Source organism: Bubalus kerabau, chromosome X (assembly GCF_029407905.1).
Source record: "Bubalus kerabau isolate K-KA32 ecotype Philippines breed swamp buffalo chromosome X, PCC_UOA_SB_1v2, whole genome shotgun sequence".
NCBI classification, from domain to species: domain Eukaryota; kingdom Metazoa; phylum Chordata; class Mammalia; order Artiodactyla; family Bovidae; genus Bubalus; species Bubalus kerabau.
Window position 1 is genome coordinate 39,682,616 of NC_073647.1, and position 17,260 is coordinate 39,699,875.

General features: G+C 38.2%; 1 protein-coding gene across 1 annotated transcript; it reads left to right on the top strand.

Annotated features, from left to right (window-relative positions):
* The first annotated feature begins 413 nt into the window (after positions 1-413).
* On the top strand, positions 414-2,291 carry LOC129639951 (RNA polymerase II elongation factor ELL2-like). The gene has a single exon (XM_055565246.1). It carries the CDS (start codon positions 414-416, stop codon positions 2,289-2,291), a length of 1,878 nt encoding a protein of 625 aa, XP_055421221.1.
* The last annotated feature ends 14,969 nt before the right edge of the window (positions 2,292-17,260 follow it).

Below are 17,260 nucleotides of genomic sequence, written 5' to 3' on the forward strand. Positions count from 1 at the left end.
CAAGGAGAAATTAATATTAATTATACTATGTGGAAGCCCTCTCTAGTTTCCATAAGCTTGAGACCTCTGTTAATCCTCCCATTAAGTACTTCTGCTTGATGTTGGGTTTACTGGGAAGAGATTATGTACTGAGCTCAGAGAATAATTCAGCACTTTCCACTTAAGGTTAACAGTTCCTCCTGAAGAGGAATGAAAAATGTGAAAGGAAAAACATAGGAGAGTGATTAGATCTTTCCATCATATTTACCTCTCCAAGTTCTATGTCAACCAGGCACTTCTTGCTTTTGTTACATGGGCGAAAAGTCTCTTAGTTTTATAAACAACAGCCTAAGAGAAACATTTTCAGCCAAAGAAAGGCATTCTTTTCTGAAGTATTTTACTGTGTAAACTTTGATCTTTACAGATATGACTATATGAAAGCTTCCAGAGGCAGAGAAGTGGGGGAAGTGGTGCTTCAGGAAAGAGAGGTGGCAGTGGATGAGGCAGACTGTATAGAGCCAAGGCAAGCCCATGGCTCTGTGCTACCCAGGCAGCTTTCCAGGCCAGCCATTCAGGCAACTGATTCCAGTGGCAACCATGGAAACTCAGTAATGCCTCAGTCTTATCTTCCGTTCCAAGGACTCCCAGAGCTTATGAAAATTCCCCCAGACACTTCACCTGCTAAAGGATACAGATTTCACTTTCAGTTGTCAAATGTGAATAAAGACAACCATCAAGACCATATGCAACAAGATGTCTCCAGCTGTTATCCTTTGCAGCCCAGTTGCTTGTATCAGATGCAAGAAAACGAGATAGACTGTACAGCAATCTACTCTGAGCTCTTGATGCAAGTGAGAAAAAGCCAGGCAGACAAGAAATCATACAACAAACCAAAGTACGTAAGACCATGTGTAGCAAACACAGTGCCAATTCGGAAAGCACCTCAAGTCATTCCAGATCCAGTGCCTGAGAGAAAAAGAACAACTCCTATGAACCTGGCTTACACAATCCGTAAATCACGCGTGCCCTATAGTGTTCATGCACGAACCTATCGGGACAGGGTTATTCACTTATTAGCACTGAAGGACTACAAGAAACATGAACTTCTTGTTCGACTTCAGAGAGACGGAATGACTGAAGAGGAGAAGGACTCCCTTGGAAAAATTTTGCAGGAAGTAGCTCATCTGAATACTCAGAATCGTTCATATTCTTTAAAGAATTGTGTTTTTAAAGAGCTCCAAAAAGACTGGCCTGGGTACAATGAGGTGGACAGGCAGACATTGGAGTTAGTGCTTTCCAGAAAAGTATATCCACTTCTCAATGTTACTGGCACCGACCATCCACAATTTTCTATAGATTCTAGTACAGATGAAATATCTTTTCATTCTCAGGAACAACTTTACAATTCAGCTGACATTGATTATTCAAAGAACAAAAAAGTTAGAATATCTCACCTGACAACTAAACAACAGCCAGCATCAAGTGATTGTTTGAATAACACTAGTGAAATATCTGCCATGGGTCACCCACCATACTCTGAATCTACCACCAATCTTAGCTCTCCATCATTGCCGAACATCCACCTTCCGACTTCAAATTATCTTCAGCCTGTCTATTCTAAGTGTAGTTATTCTAGCATTACAGAAGGACCTGAGACTCAAGACCCACCTGTTGACAGGTTTAGTCAAAGCAGTAGAATTTTTGAGTGCCAGCAGAATAAACACTCTGTGCAAACAGTAACCTCTATTTCAGTTACAATGAAGTATCCGAAGCATATGGAGAAACAGCATTCACTGACTAGTGAGGAATTCAAATACAAATTTACAGAATATAAAGCAAAATGCAAAGAGTACAGTATTAAGATTTTGGAGAAACAGCAGACAGATAGTGAAAGACAAGATGAAGGTGCAAAACCAAATTCAAGTGAAGAAGTTGCAAAGGTTTGCACTCCCACTGGGAAGACTTGTTCAACATCTGAGCTTCCAGATTTTCTGACTAGCTACGTCACTATAATTTCCTCTGAGCAACGTGAGCGTTATGAGAAGGAATTTAGAGTAGATTATGAGGAATATAAGGCCTTACATGAAAAGTTGATGCCTTTTTCTAAAATATTTGTTTATCTAACGTCACAAAAGGAGAAGTTTCCTCCAGATTCAAGAGAATATGAAGATATTAATAAAAAAATCTCACTAGAATATCAGAAGATGAAACGGATGAATCACAATTATTTTAAAGAAAAACTCAGATGCCAATATCTCTACAACAAGCTGGCTCACATTAGAGAGCTGATAAATAATTATGACCAGCAGTGAATTCAGTCATAGCCTGAGAATAGTTCTAGAACCAGAGTAAATAAATGTAAGCTTATTTATTTAAAATTTCAAATTACTTACTCTAAGATTCGAAAAGGATGAAGCCTCGCTGTTGAAACAATCAGTAGTACTATTGTAATTTTCCTTTTTCTTTTTTTTTAATTTTATTTTTATTAGCTTTATGTTTCTTTATTTTTATTTGATTATTTTGTTTTATTTTATGTTGATTTATGTTTCTTTTTTTTAAGTTTCTTTTTATTTATTCTTATCATTTACTTTTTATTTTATTTTGCCTTTTATGTACTTCTGAAGCTGTTTCATCTGTTCTCTTCTACCTCAAAATTTGTTTTCATTCTTTTTGTTCTTTTCAAAACATCTGAGGATCCAGTGACTTTGAAACAAACTTGTACACATTTAAAAAACAAAAGCTTATAATGAGCAATGGATAGTGCTTTTGAATAAATATAGCCTCTTTTGCTTTTTTAACATTTATGCAAGTTCATCCTTAAAACACAGATGTTCAGAAAATTATAGAAAATACCATGATTCTTCAAGCAGTACACATTTTCGTTTCATTAAGTTTGTTGATCAAACATGAAACTTGATTTTATCTTAGAGAGCACAACTTATGTGGTCAAACATGCAAAGCTTTTAACTAACAATTCTATGTTATCTCTTCAAAGTACTGCCAGTTGAAACAGGGAATATTATGTTTGCAAATTTAAGTTTTCAAATGTTTTCCACAATATGAATATTGTCTTTAGTAAATGTTTGTTTCCATCATCTAACAAAAAGTTAGTACATAGCAAAGAATGACAGTTTTGTACAATGCTATGCTATGCTAAGTCACTTCAGTCATGTCCGACTCTGTGTGACCCCATAGACGGCAGCCACCAGGCTCCCCCGTCCCTGGGATTCTCCAGGCAAGAACACTGGAGTGGGTTGCCATTTCCTTCTCCAATGCATGAAAGTGAAAAGTGAAAGCGAAGTCGCTCAGTCGTGTACGACTCTTAGCGACCCCATGGACTGCAGCCTACCAGGCTCCTCCATCCATGGGATTTTCCAGGCAAGAGTACTGGAGTGGGGTGCCATTGCCTTCGAGGCTAAAAATAAAATGAACACCTAACAACTTGAAAATCAATTTAGGAAGCAGAAGATTCCCAAGTCCTTTGCAGGTACCTTTATTCTTTTATTTTTCCTGTGTCCCTGTCCCGCCTCACCTGAAAGTGATAAACACTCCCCCAAATTTATGTTTACCTTTGATTTTCTTTTTAAATCAGTTCAGTTCAGTTAAGTTGCTCAGTTGTGTCCAACTCTTTGTGATCCATGGACTGCAGCATGCCAGGCTTCCATGTCCATCACCAACTCCTAGATCTCACTCAAACTTATATCCACTGAGTCGGTGATGCCATCCAATCATCTTATCCTAGGTCATCATCTTTTCCTCCTGCCTTCAGTCTTTCCAAGCATCAGGCTCTTTTTCCAATGAGTCAGTTCTAAGCATCAGGTTGCCAAAATATTAGAGTTTCAGCTTCAACATCAGTCCCTGCAATGAACACCCAGGGCTGGTCTCCTTCAGGATGAACTGGTTGGATCTCCTTGCAGTCCAAGGGACTCTCAAGAGTCTTCTCGAACACCACAGTTCAAAAGCATCAATTCTTCAGTGTTCAGCTTTCTTTATAGTCCAACTCTCACATCCATACATGACTAGTGAAAAAACCATAGCTTTGAATAGATGGACTTTTGTTGGCAAAGTAACATCTGTGCTTTTTAACATGCTGTCTAGGTTGGTCAGAGCTTTTCTTCCAAGGATCAAGTATCTTTTAATTTCATGGCTGCAGTCCCAATAAGCAGTGATTTTGGAGCCTAAGAAAATAAAGTCACTGTTTCAATTGTTTCCCCATCTATTTGCCATGAAGTGATGGGACCGGATGCTATGATCTTAAATTTTTGAATCTTGAGTTTTAAACCAACTTTTTCACTCTCCTCTTTCACTTTCATCAAGAGGCTCTATAGTTCTTCTTTGCTTTCTGCTATAAAGGTGGTGCCATCTGCGTATCTTAGGTTATTGATATTTCTCCCCAAATCTTGATTCCATCTTGTGCTTCATCTGGCATTTCACATGATGCACTCTGCATATAAGTTAAATAAGCAGGGTGACAATATACAGGCTTGACAAACGCCTTTCCCAATTTGGAACCAGTCTGTTCCATATCTGACACTAATTGTAGTTTATTGACATGCATACAGAGTTCCCAGGAGGCAGGTAAGTTGGTCTGGTATTCCCATCTCTTGAAGAATTTTTCACAATTGGTTATGATCCACCCAGTCAAAGACTTTGGTGCAGTCAATAAAGCAGAAGTAAATGTTTTTTTGGAACTCTCTTGCTTTTTTTTTTTTTTATGATCCAGTGGTGTTGGTAATTTGATCTCTGTTTCCTCTGGCTTTTCCAAATCCATCTTGAACATGTGGAAGTTCATGTTTCATGTACTTTTGAAGCCTGGCTTGGAAAATTTTGAGCATTTCTTTGCTAGCATGTGAGATGAGTGCAATTGTGTGATAGTTTGAACATTCTTTGGCATTGCCTTTCTTTGGGATTGGAATGAAAACTGACCTTTTCCAGTCCTGTGGCCACTGTTGATTTTTCCAAATTTGCTGACATATTGAGTGCAGCACTTTCACAGCATCATCTTTTAGGATTTGAAATAGCTCAACTGGAATTCCATCACCTCCACTAGCTTTGCTCATAGTGATGCTTCCTAAGGCCCACTTGACTTCACATTCCAGGATGTCTAGCTCTAGGTGAGTGATCACAGCATTGTGGTTATCTGGGTCATAAAAATCTTTTTGTATAGTTCTTCTGTGTAGTCTTGCCATCTCTTCTTAATATCTTTGGCTTCTGTTAGGTCCATACCATTTCTGTCCTTTATTGAGCCCATCTTTGCATGAAATGTTCCCTTGGTGTCTCTAATTTCTTGGTATCTCTAATATCTACTATATTTATAAGCATCTTTAAACAGTATATTGTTCACTTTTTTAATCTTTGGGAAAATGATCTCATACTGTAGCTAGTTGTCATCTTGTTTTTTCAGCCAACCTTATTTTTGTTGCAATGGCCTGGAATGGAATCTACAATATCTCAGAGGCATACTTGTACTGCCAATGAAACTAATCAACTTGGAATTCTTCAATTTAATAACTAATATGTTCTTTAAAAGGAAAGATAGATTAAAAACATATACAAAGTAAAAAAAAATAAAAAATAAAATAAACCTTTATTTTACTAAAATAAAAATAAAAATAACTTTTTATTTTATAAAAATAAAATAAACCTTTATTTTACTAAAATAAACCTAGGATTTATTTATGCTGATGTGTAAATAAGTAGCTTATTTGTTTTTTCACTTATATGTTGGATCATCATAAGCCTTTTGCATTATTTAGCCACCCATTTTCTTGTTACCAGAAATTGGGTTTTTTCTCTTTCTCTCTCTTTTCTTTCTTTCTTTTTCTTATTATTACAATGTTGCTGTCAACATTTTTTGCAAATTTACCCTTTTCCATCATCTGTGCTTTTATTTTCATTTAATTTTATTTTATAGCCTGTAGGAACTTACTGCTTCTGTATGATCACTATTTAGTTTTACCTGAATTTTCCCTTGGTTTTCAGGCTTCCCTCTATTTTCTGATTTCTGGCTCATATGATTTTCTTTTTTCTTGAAAGTTCCTTTTATTCTTTTATATGGTTTGACTGGCAGTGAATCCTCTCAGTTTTTTAGTTTGTATATGCTTTTAATCGATCTTTCCTTTTAAAGAACATGTTAATTATTAAATTGAAGAATTCCAAGTTGATGATTATTTTCATTGGCAGTACAAGTATGCCTCTGCGATATTGTAGATTCCGTTCCAGGCCATTGCAACAAAGTGAATATTGCAATAAAGCAAGTCACAAAATTTTTTTGTTTCCCTGAGATTCAAACCCCATTCTAATTTAAACTCTTACGTGAGGTAATCCAACAGCCATGCTAGGGAGAGAGCTTCTAAATAAGCAAGTAAGCAGGACAATTAACAACAGACTTTGCCTGCTAATGCATTGTGGCACGGGACTAGGTTTTGAATTCATAACTTGAATTGAATCCCGACCCTGCCACTTTCTATGCAACTTTGGAGAGGTTGTATGATACCTTTGGAGGTTAGTTTTCCTATCTGTGTGTTGGTAATAATAATACTCAACTCAACTCAAAACAAAACAAAACAAAACAAAAAAAACATTCACCTCACAGAGTAATTGTGTCTAGTGCAAGGTAAGCAATCAATGAAAAAAAGAGCTGATCTTGATATAATTACTTTTCCCTGTAGGCAACAAAAATACAAATCAGTGAGCAGCAGGGTTAGCTTCCAAGTTATCTGAAGAACAAGGAATATTTACTCTGGCTTGGGATTCGTACAGAAAACACTTGAGTTAACAACATGAAAAAGATATCAAATGGACTGTTTGACGAATTCAGGTGCATGCTGTCTCTGAAGTCAATATAAATTTGTGGAGGAAAGTTTCCCCTAGGCTATACAGAAAAAAATCTTGTTCTAGTTCATGACCAAAACCTAAGCACAGCATATCAGCCAGGCATTTTCTTACAATGTCACATCACCTCTTAGAAGCAATATGAGAAAGCTGACAGTCCAGTTGCTTGGTGACTCAGGTGATCAACATTCTATTTTCTTTTGCTGAGTTTTTTCAAACAAGACATTTAACAGGGCTATGTCGATGTACCAATGTAGTGATGACCACATTAGATGAAAGAGCTAGTACAGATGCATTAGCTGTGTGAGGTGGCATAAGGGATATGCTACTGATAGTGGTATTTGAAGCTATGAGATAAGAGACTATAACTGCTAAGGAACACAATATTGAGAAGAAAGTCAGTGACTTGTTCTGTTCTGAAGAAGGCACATACATTTAGGGTATAAGAGAAGGAACAGAAGTGAGCAGAATGGCCAGATAAGGAGAATGAAAACTTCAGTGACCAGGATCCAAAGCAAGAAGGTAATCCACAGTTGCAATTGATAGAAAGAAATCAAGACACTTAAGATCAGCTCCCCAGTGTAGCATGAAGATGCAGAACTATGGAGATGTCACACAACTCCATTAGGATCCCTCATGTTTCCCCAACATAAATCAAAATCTACATTGATTTTACTTTCAGAAACTTTCAATATATTTACTTAATTTAAAAGATATGAAATATCTACCTGGAGAAGGAAATGACAACCTGCTCCAGTTTTCCTGCCTGTGAAATCCCATTTACAGAGAAGCCTGGCAGGCTACAGTCCACAGGGGTTGTAAACGTGTTGGACACGACTTACTGATTAAACAAAAACAAACACAAAAGTAAAAGCACTGGGCAGACTGCTCAGTTACTTCTCTGGAAGCATTATATAGAAAACTTAATACATAAAAAGGTCCATGATTCCCCAATACCCCCCACATCTTCATCTTGTTGAAAAAAGGTTAAATTCAGTATGTTAACTATAATGATGGCATTATATAATTTCAGATTAGAAAATTTCTTGAGGGAGGAGCCAAGATGGCGGAGGAGTAGGACGGGGAGAACACTTTCTCCCCCACAAATTCATCAAAAGAGCATTTAAACATCGAGTAAATTCCACAAAACAACTTCTGAATGCCGGCAGAGGACATCAGGCACCCAGAAAAGCAGCCCAACTCTTCGAAAGGAGGTAGGAAAAAATATAAAAGACAAAAAAAGAGACAAAAGAGGGAGGGATGGAGTTCCGTCCCGGGAAGGGAGTCTTAAAAAGAGAGAAGTTTCCAAACACCAGGAAACCCTCTCACTGCCGAATCTGTGCCGAGCTTTGGAAGCACAGAGGGCAACATAAAAGGGAGGGGAAAAAAAAATAAACAATTAAAAATCGCGGATTGTGAGCTCTACGGTAACTCCCCCAGCGGAGAAGCAGCGCAGACGCCTGCACACGGCATTAGCAAGCGGGGGCTGGGCAGGGAAGTGCGGCGCGGGCTGTGTCCCTTAGAGTAAGAATTGGGCTGAATTGTCCTGAGTGCTATCTGAGCGAAATAATTTGGGCTAGCAAACCAGACTGTGGGATATCTACCACGCGAAAAGCCAGCCCTAACCTAAGACACCGCCAGGCCCGCGCACAGAGCAAAGGACTGAACAGAGATAGCCGGCTGCAGACCTTCCCCCTCCGGTGACAGGCAGCCAGAGCCAGAAGGGGGCAATCGCAGCCCCAGAGAGACACTATCTCTAAAACTGTAAGCAGGCTTCTTTGCTAACTAAAACTTCTTGGGGGTCTGGACGATCAACAGCTGCCTGAGAAGGTGCGCCGGTTTTACACCCAGATAACCGAGTGGCGGGGAGGCGATAAGTCGCAGCATTGGCGCCCGCCAAACACCTCATCACCTGAGCCGCTCGGATCTGGGAAGAGCACAAAACGCAGGCCCAACGGAGTCTGCGCCTCTGAGGACTACCCGAGTGCCTGAACCTGAGCGGCTTGGACCTGGGAGCTCAGCCCAGGGCCGGCCTCTGATTGTTCCCGGTGGAACAACCTAGAGCCCGAGCAGGGTGGGCAGGGAGGCTACACGCGCCGTGAGCGGGGGCAGACCCAGTGTGGCTGAGGCACTGCGAGCGCACGCCAGTGTTATCTGTTTGCAGCATCCCTCCCTCCCTCCCCACAGCGCGGCTGAACAAGTGAGCCTAAATAAAATTAAAAAAATAGTGTCCTCTACCGTCCCCTTTGTGTCAGGGCGGGAACCAGACACTGAAGAGACCAGCAAACAGAAGAAGCTATAACAGAGGGAAACGCCTTGGAAGCTACAGGCCATAGATTAAAACCCTGTGGTTACTACGGACTACATAGGAAGGGGCCTATAGATCTTGAGAAATATAAGTCGGATCAAGGAACTAGCCAAAAATGAACTGAACCCACAATACTCACAACAAAACCAGAGAAAGACCTAGATATATTTTTACTATTTTTACGATCAATCTTTCTTTCTTTTTTTTTTCTTTTTCTTTTTTTTAATTAAAAAAATTTTTTTAAGTCCTCTATTGTTCTTTAATTTTCACTTTTATAACTATTACTTTGCCAAAAAAAAGACCCTATATTTTATTCTTCTTCAGCAAACTTCATATATATATTTTATAATTTTTTGACTGTGTTTTTTTTCTTTTTCTTTTTCTTCTTTTCTTTAACATTGTATTTTTGAAATTCCAAACTCTACTCTAGATTTTTAATTTTAGCCTTTTGGTATATGTTATCAATTTTGTACCTATAGTTTTTTTTCATAATTTCTGTGACTTTTTTCCCCTCTGTTTCTTTCTCTTCTTCTTTTGTATAACATCGTATATCTGCAACTCCAAACTCTACTCAAGATTTTTAATTTATGCTTTTTGGTATTTGACATCAATTTTGTACCTGTATTTTCTTTATAATTTTTGCGACATTGTTTTTGTTGGTTTGTTTGTTTTCTCTCTTTATTTTTCTTCTTCTTTTTTTTAACATTGTATTTGTGAAATTCCAAACTCTACTCTAGATTTTTAACTTTTGCTTTTTGGTATTAGTTATCAATTTTGGTCCTGTAGTTTCTTTATAATTTTCACGACCTTGTTTGTTTTTCTTTGTTCGTTTTTTCTCTCTTTCTTTTCCTTCTTCTTTTCATTAACATCACATTTTTGAAATTCCAAACTCTACTCTAGATTTCTAATTTTTGCTTTTATGTATTTGTTACCAATTTTGTACGTTTAAGAACCCAATCTTCAGGACCCATTTTTTACTAGTGTACGAGATTACTGGCTTGACTGCTGTCTCTCCCTTTGGACTCTCCATTTTCTCCACCAGGTCACCTGTATCTCCTCCCTAACCCCTCTCTACTCTACCCAACTCTGTGAATTTCTGTGTGTTCCAGACGGTGGAGAACACTGAGGGAACTGATTACTGGCTGGATCTGTCTCCCTCCTTTTCATTTCCCCCTTTTATCCTTCTGGCCACCTCTGTCTCCTTCCTCCTTCTTCTCTTCTCTGTATAACTCTGTGAACATCTCTGAGCGGTCCAGTTGTGGAGTGCACATAAGGAAGTGACTACTGGCTAGTCCACTCTCTCCACTATTGATTCCACCTCATCTCATTTGGGTCACCTCTAACTCCCTCCTCCCTCTTCTCTTCTCCATGTAACGCTGTGAACCTCTCTGAGTGACCCTCACAGTAGAGAAACTTTTCATCTTTAACATAGATGTTTTATCAGTGGTGCTGTATAGAAGGAGAAGTTTTGAAACTACTGTAAAATTAAGACTGATAACTGGAAGTAGGAGGCTTAAGTCCAAACCCTGACTCCAGGGAACTCCTGACTCCAAGGAACATTAATTGACAGGAGCTCATCAAACGCCTCCATACCGACACTGAAACCAAGCACCACACAAGGGCCAACAAGTTCCAGGGAAAGACATAACAAGCAAATTCTCCAGCAACAAAGGAACACAGCCCTGAGCTTCAAGATACAGGCTGCCCAAAGTCACCCCAAAACCATAGACATTTCATAACTCATTACTGGACATTTCATTACACTCCAGAGAGAAGAAATACAGCTCCATACACCAGAACATCGACACAAGCTTCCCTAACCAGGAAACCTTGACAAGCCACCTGTACAACCCCACACACAGCGAGGAAATGCCACAATAAAGAGAACTCCACAAACTGCCAGAATACAGAAAGGACACCCCAAACACAGCAATTTAAACAAGATGAAAAGACAGAGGAATACCCAGCAGATAAAGGAACAGGATAAATGCCCACCAAACCAAACAAAAGAGGAAGAGATAGGGAATCTACCTGATAAAGAATTCCGAATAATGATAGTGAAATTGATCCAAAATCTTGAAATTAAAATGGAATCACAGATAAATAGCCTGGAGGCAAGGATTGAGAAGATGCAAGAAAGGTTTAACAAGGACTTAGAAGAAATAAAAAAGAGTCAATATATAATGAATAATGCAATAAGTGAAATTAAAAACACTCTGGAGGCAACAAATAGTAGAATAACAGAGGCAGAAGATAGGATTAGTGAATTAGAAGATAGAATGGTAAAAATAAATGAATCAGAGAGGATAAAAGAAAAACGAATTAAAAGAAATGAGGACAATCTCAGAGACCTCCAGGACAATATTAAACACTACAACATTCGAATCATTGGGGTCCCAGAAGAAGAAGACAAAAAGAAAGACCATGAGAAAATACTTGAGAAGATAGTAGTTGAAAACTTCCCTAAAATGGGGAAGGAAATAATCACCCAAGTCCAAGAAACCCAGAGAGTCCCAAACAGGATAAACCCAAGGTGAAACACCCCAAGACACATAGTAATCAAATTAACAAAGATCAAACACAAAGAACAAATATTAAAAGCAGCAAGGGAAAAACAACAAATAACACACAAGGGAATACCCATAAGGATAACAGCTGATCTTTCAATAGAAACTCTTCAAGCCAGGAGGGAATGGCAAGACATACTTAAAATGATGAAAGAAAATAACCTACAGCCCAGATTATTGTACCCAGCAAGGATCTCATTCATGTATGAAGGAGAAATCAAAAGCTTTTCAGACAAGCAAAAGCTGAGAGAATTCTGCACCACCAAACCAGCTCTCCAACAAATACTAAAGGATATTCTCTAGACAGGAAACACAAAAATTGTGTATAAATTCGAACCCAAAACAATAAAGTAAATGGCAACGGGGTCATACTTATCAGTAATTACCTTAAACGTAAATGGGTTGAATGCCCCAACCAAAAGACAAAGACTGGCTGAATGGATACAAAAACAAGACCCCTACATATGTTGTCTGCAAGAGACCCACCTCAAAACAGGGGACACATACAGACTGAAAGTGAAGGGCTGGAAAAAGGTTTTCCATGCAAATAGGGACCAAAAGAAAGCAGGAGTAGCAATACTCATATCAGATAAAATAGACTTTAAAACAAAGACTGTGAAAAGAGACAAAGATGGTCACTACATAATGATCAAAAGATCAATCCAAGAAGAAGATATAACAATTACAAATATATATGCACCCAACACGGGAGCACCGCAGTATGTAAGACAAATGCTAACAAGTATGAAAGAAGAAATTAACAATAACACAATAATAGTGGGAGACTTTAATACCCCACTCACACCTATGGATAGATCAACTAAACAGAAAATTAACAAGGAAACACAAACTTTAAACGATACAATAGACCAGTTAGACCTAATTGATATCTATAGGACATTTCATCCCAAAACAATGAATTTCACCTTCTTCTCAAGCACACATGGAACCTTCTCCAGGATAGATCACATCCTGGGCCATAAAGCTAGCCTTGGTAAATTCAAAAAAATAGAAATCATTCCAAGCATCTTTTCTGACCACAATGCAGTAAGATTAGATCTCAATTACAGGAGGAAAACTATTAAAAAATCCAACATATGGAGGCTGAACAACACGCTGCTGAATAACCAACAAATCACAGAAGAAATCAAAAAAGAAATCAAAATTTGCATAGAAACGAATGAAAATGAAAACACAACAACCCAAAACCTGTGGGACACGGTAAAAGCAGTCCTAAGGGGAAAGTTCATAGCAATACAGGCACACCTCAAGGAACAAGAAAAAAGTCAAATAAATAACCTAACTCTACACCTAAAGCAACTAGAAAAGGAAGAAATGAAGAACCCCAGGGTTAGTAGAAGGAAAGAAATCTTAAAAATTAGAGCAGAAATAAATGCAAAAGAAACAAAAGAGACCATAGCAAAAATCAACAAAACCAAAAGCTGGTTCTTTGAAAGGATAAATAAAATTGACAAACCATTAGCCAGACTCATCAAGAAACAAAGGGAGAAAAATCAAATCAATAAAATTAGAAATGAAAATGGAGAGATCACAACAGACAACACAGAAATACAAAGGATCATAAGAGACTACTATCAACAATTATATGCCAATAAAATGGACAACGAGGAAGAAATGGACAAATTCTTAGAAAAGTACAACTTTCCAAAACTCGACCAGGAAGAAATAGAAAATCTTAACAGACCCATCACAAGCACGGAAATTGAAACTGTAATCAAAAATCTTCCAGCAAACAAAAGCCCAGGTCCAGACAGCTTCACAGCTGAATTCTACCAAAAATTTAGAGAAGAGCTAACACCTATCCTGCTCAAACTCTTCCAGAAAATTTCGGAGGATGGTAAACTTCCAAACTCATTCTATGAGGCCACCATCACCCTAATACCAAAACCTGACAAAGATCCCACAAAAAAAGAAAACTACAGGCCAATATCACTGATGAACATAGATGCAAAAATCCTTAACAAAATTCTATCAATCAGAATCCAACAACACATTAAAAAGATCATACACCATGACCAAGTGGGCTTTATCCCAGGGATGCAAGGATTCTTCAATATCCGCAAATCAATCAGTGTAATACACCACATTAACAAATTGAAAAATAAAAACCATATGATTATCTCAATAGATGCAGAGAAAGCCTTTGACAAAATTCAACATCCATTTATGATCAAAACCCTCCAGAAAGCAGGAATAGAAGGAACATACCTCAACATAATCAAAGCTATATATGACAAACCCACAGCAAACATTATCCTCAATGGTGAAAAATTGAAAGCATTTCCTCTAAAGTCAGGAACAAGACAAGGGTGCCCACTTTCATCATTACTATTCAACATAGTTTTGGAAGTTTTGGCCACAGCAATCAGAACAGAAAAAGAAATAAAAGGAATCCAAATTGGAAAAGAAGAAGTAAAGCTCTCACTGTTTGCAGATGACATGATCCTCTACATAGAAAACCCTAAAGACTCCACCAGAAAATTACTAGAACTAATCAATGACTATAGTAAAGTTGTAGGATATAAAATCAACACCCAGAAATCCCTTGCATTCCTATACACTAATAATGAGAAAACAGAAAGAGAAATTAAGGAAACAATTCCATTCACCATTGCAACGGAAAGAATAAAATACTTAGGAATATATCTACCTAAAGAATCTAAAGACCTATATATAGAAAACTATAAAACACTGGTGAAAGAAATCAAAGAGGACACTAACAGATGGAGAAATATACCATGTTCATGGATTGGAAGAATCAATATAGTGAAAATGAGTATACTACCCAAAGCAATCTATAGATTCAATGCAATCCCTATCAAGCTACCAACAGCATTCTTCACAGAGCTAGAACAAATAATTTCACAATTTGTATGGAAAAACAAAAAACTTCGAATAGCCAAAGTGATCTTGAGAAAGAAGAATGGAACTGGAGGAATCAACCTACCTGACTTCAGGCTCTACTACAAAGCCACAGTTATCAAGACAGTATGGTACTGGCACAAAGACAGAAATACAGATCAATGAAACAAAATAGAAAGCCCAGAGATAAATCCACGCACATATGGACACCTTATCTTTGACAAAGGAGGCAAGAATATACAATGGATTAAAGACAATCTCTTTAACAAGTGGTGCTGGGAACTCTGGTCAACCACTTGTAAAAGAATGAAACTAGAACACTTTCTAACACCATACACAAAAATCAACTCAAAATGGATTAAAGATCTAAACGTAAGACCAGAAACTATAAAACTCCTAGAGGAGAACATAGGCAAAACACTCTCTGACATACATCACAGCAGGATCCTCTATGACCCACCTCCCAGAATATTGGAAATAAAAGCAAAAATAAACAAATGGGACCTAATTAACCTTAAAAGCTTCTGCACATCAAAGGAAACTAATAGCAAGGTGAAAAGACAGCCTTCAGAATGGGAGAAGATAATAGCAAATGAAGCAACTGTCAAACAACTAATCTCGAGCATATACAAGCAACTCCTACAGCTCAACTCCAGAAAAATAAATGACCCAATCAAAAAATGGGCCAAAGAACTAAATAGACATTTCTCCAAAGAAGACATACAGATGGCTAACAAACACATGAAAAGATGCTCAACATCACTCATTATCAGAGAAATGCAAATCAAAACCACTATGAGGTACCATTTCACACCAGTCAGAATGGCTGCGATCCAAAAGTCTACAAGTAATAAATGCTGGAGAGGGTGTGGAGAAAAGGGAACCCTCTTCCACTGTTGGTGGGAATGCAAACTAGTACAGCCACTATGGAGAACAGTGTGGAGATTCCTTAAAAAACTGGAAATAGACCGGCCTTATGACCCAGCAATCCCACTGCTGGGCATTCACACTGAGGAAACCAGAAGGGAAAGAGACACGAGTACCCCAATGTTCATCACAGCACTGTTTATAATAGCCAGGACATGGAAGCAACCTAGATGTCCATCAGCAGATGAATGGATAAGAAAGCTGTGGTACATATACACATTGGAGTATTACTCAGCCATTAAAAAGAATACATTTGAATCAGTTCTAATGAGGTGGATGAAACTGGAGCCTATTATACAGAGTGAAGTAAGCCAGAAAGAAAAACACCAATACAGTATACTAACGCATCTATATGGAATTTAGAAAGATGGTAACAATAACCCTGTGTACGAGACAGCAAAAGAGACACTGATGTATAGAACAGTCTTATGGACTCTGTGAGAGAGGGAGAGGGTGGGAAGATTTGGGAGAATGGCATTGAAACATGTAAAATATCATGTATGAAATGAGTTGCCAGTCCAGGTTCGATGCACGATACTGGATGCTTGGGGCTGGTGCACTGGGACGACCCAGAGGGATGGAATGGGGAGGGAGGAGGGAGGAGGGTTCAGGATGGGGAACACATGTATACCTGTGGCGGATTCATTTTGATATTTGGCAAAACTAATACAGTTATGTAAAGTTTAAAAATAAAATAAAATTAAAAAAAAAAAGAAAATTTCTTATACCAATCAGCTTAAAGTCAGTGTTATCATCTCTAAATAGTTTATCCCTGAATGTATTTCACAGGCAGATGAGGATTGAAACTATTTTGTCTCACTTGAGGGAGAATGGATTTTGTATGTGGAGAATGGTATTTGTATGGCTGAATCCCTTTGCTGTTCACCTGAGAGTATCACAACATTGTTAATCAGCTATATACCCCAATACAAAATAACAAGTTTAAAAGAAAAAAAAAAGCAAACAAAAAATGAAATATCTGAATTTCACATGAAATTTTCAGTAATTAAGTTGATGGCACAGTGGTAAACAATCTGCCTGCAATGCAGAAGACCTGGATTCGATTCCTGGGTCAGGAAGATACCCTGGAGAAGGAAATGGCAACCCATGCCAGTATTCTTGCCTGGAGAATCCCATGGACAGAGGAGTCTGGCAGGCTACAGTTCATAGGAAACATAGTCAGACACGACTGAAGCAACTTAGCCACATGCATGCATCACTTTCTGTTTAAAATATAACATTAGAATTTAGAAGTTAATTACTTTGTAATTTCATTTGGGGTGGTCTTTCATAATAAACATGATTAAATTTTTTTTCTTTTTGCACATACATGAGTCTTTTCCAGGTACAGCTGAAGTTTCAAGTGGCACCTCTCTGTTAGCCCAGCAAGGTATCCCTTTAATAGAATGTCTGTCCTTCTCTCAAGAGGATGAGATATCAAAACCCAACTTAAAATCACCCTTCTCTGGAGACGCAGATATAGAAAACAGACTTGTGGACACAGAGGGAGCAGGAGAGGGTGGGATGAATTGAGAGAGTAGTATTGAAACATATACATTGCCATATGTAAAATAGATAGCCAGCGGGAATTTGCTGCATGGCACAGTGAGCTCAAACCCAGTGCTCTGTGACAATTTAGAGGGGTGGGATGGGATGGGAGGTGGTAAGGGGGTTCAGGATAGAGGGAACATATGTGTATCTATGGCTATTCATGTTGAGGTATGGCAGAAACCAACACAACATTGTAAAGCAATTATCCTTC

Coding starts and splice junctions, on each gene's coding strand:
- LOC129639951 (XM_055565246.1), top strand. CDS start 414: ATGAAAGCTTCCAGAGGCAGAGAAGTGGGGGAAGTGGTGCTTCAGGAA.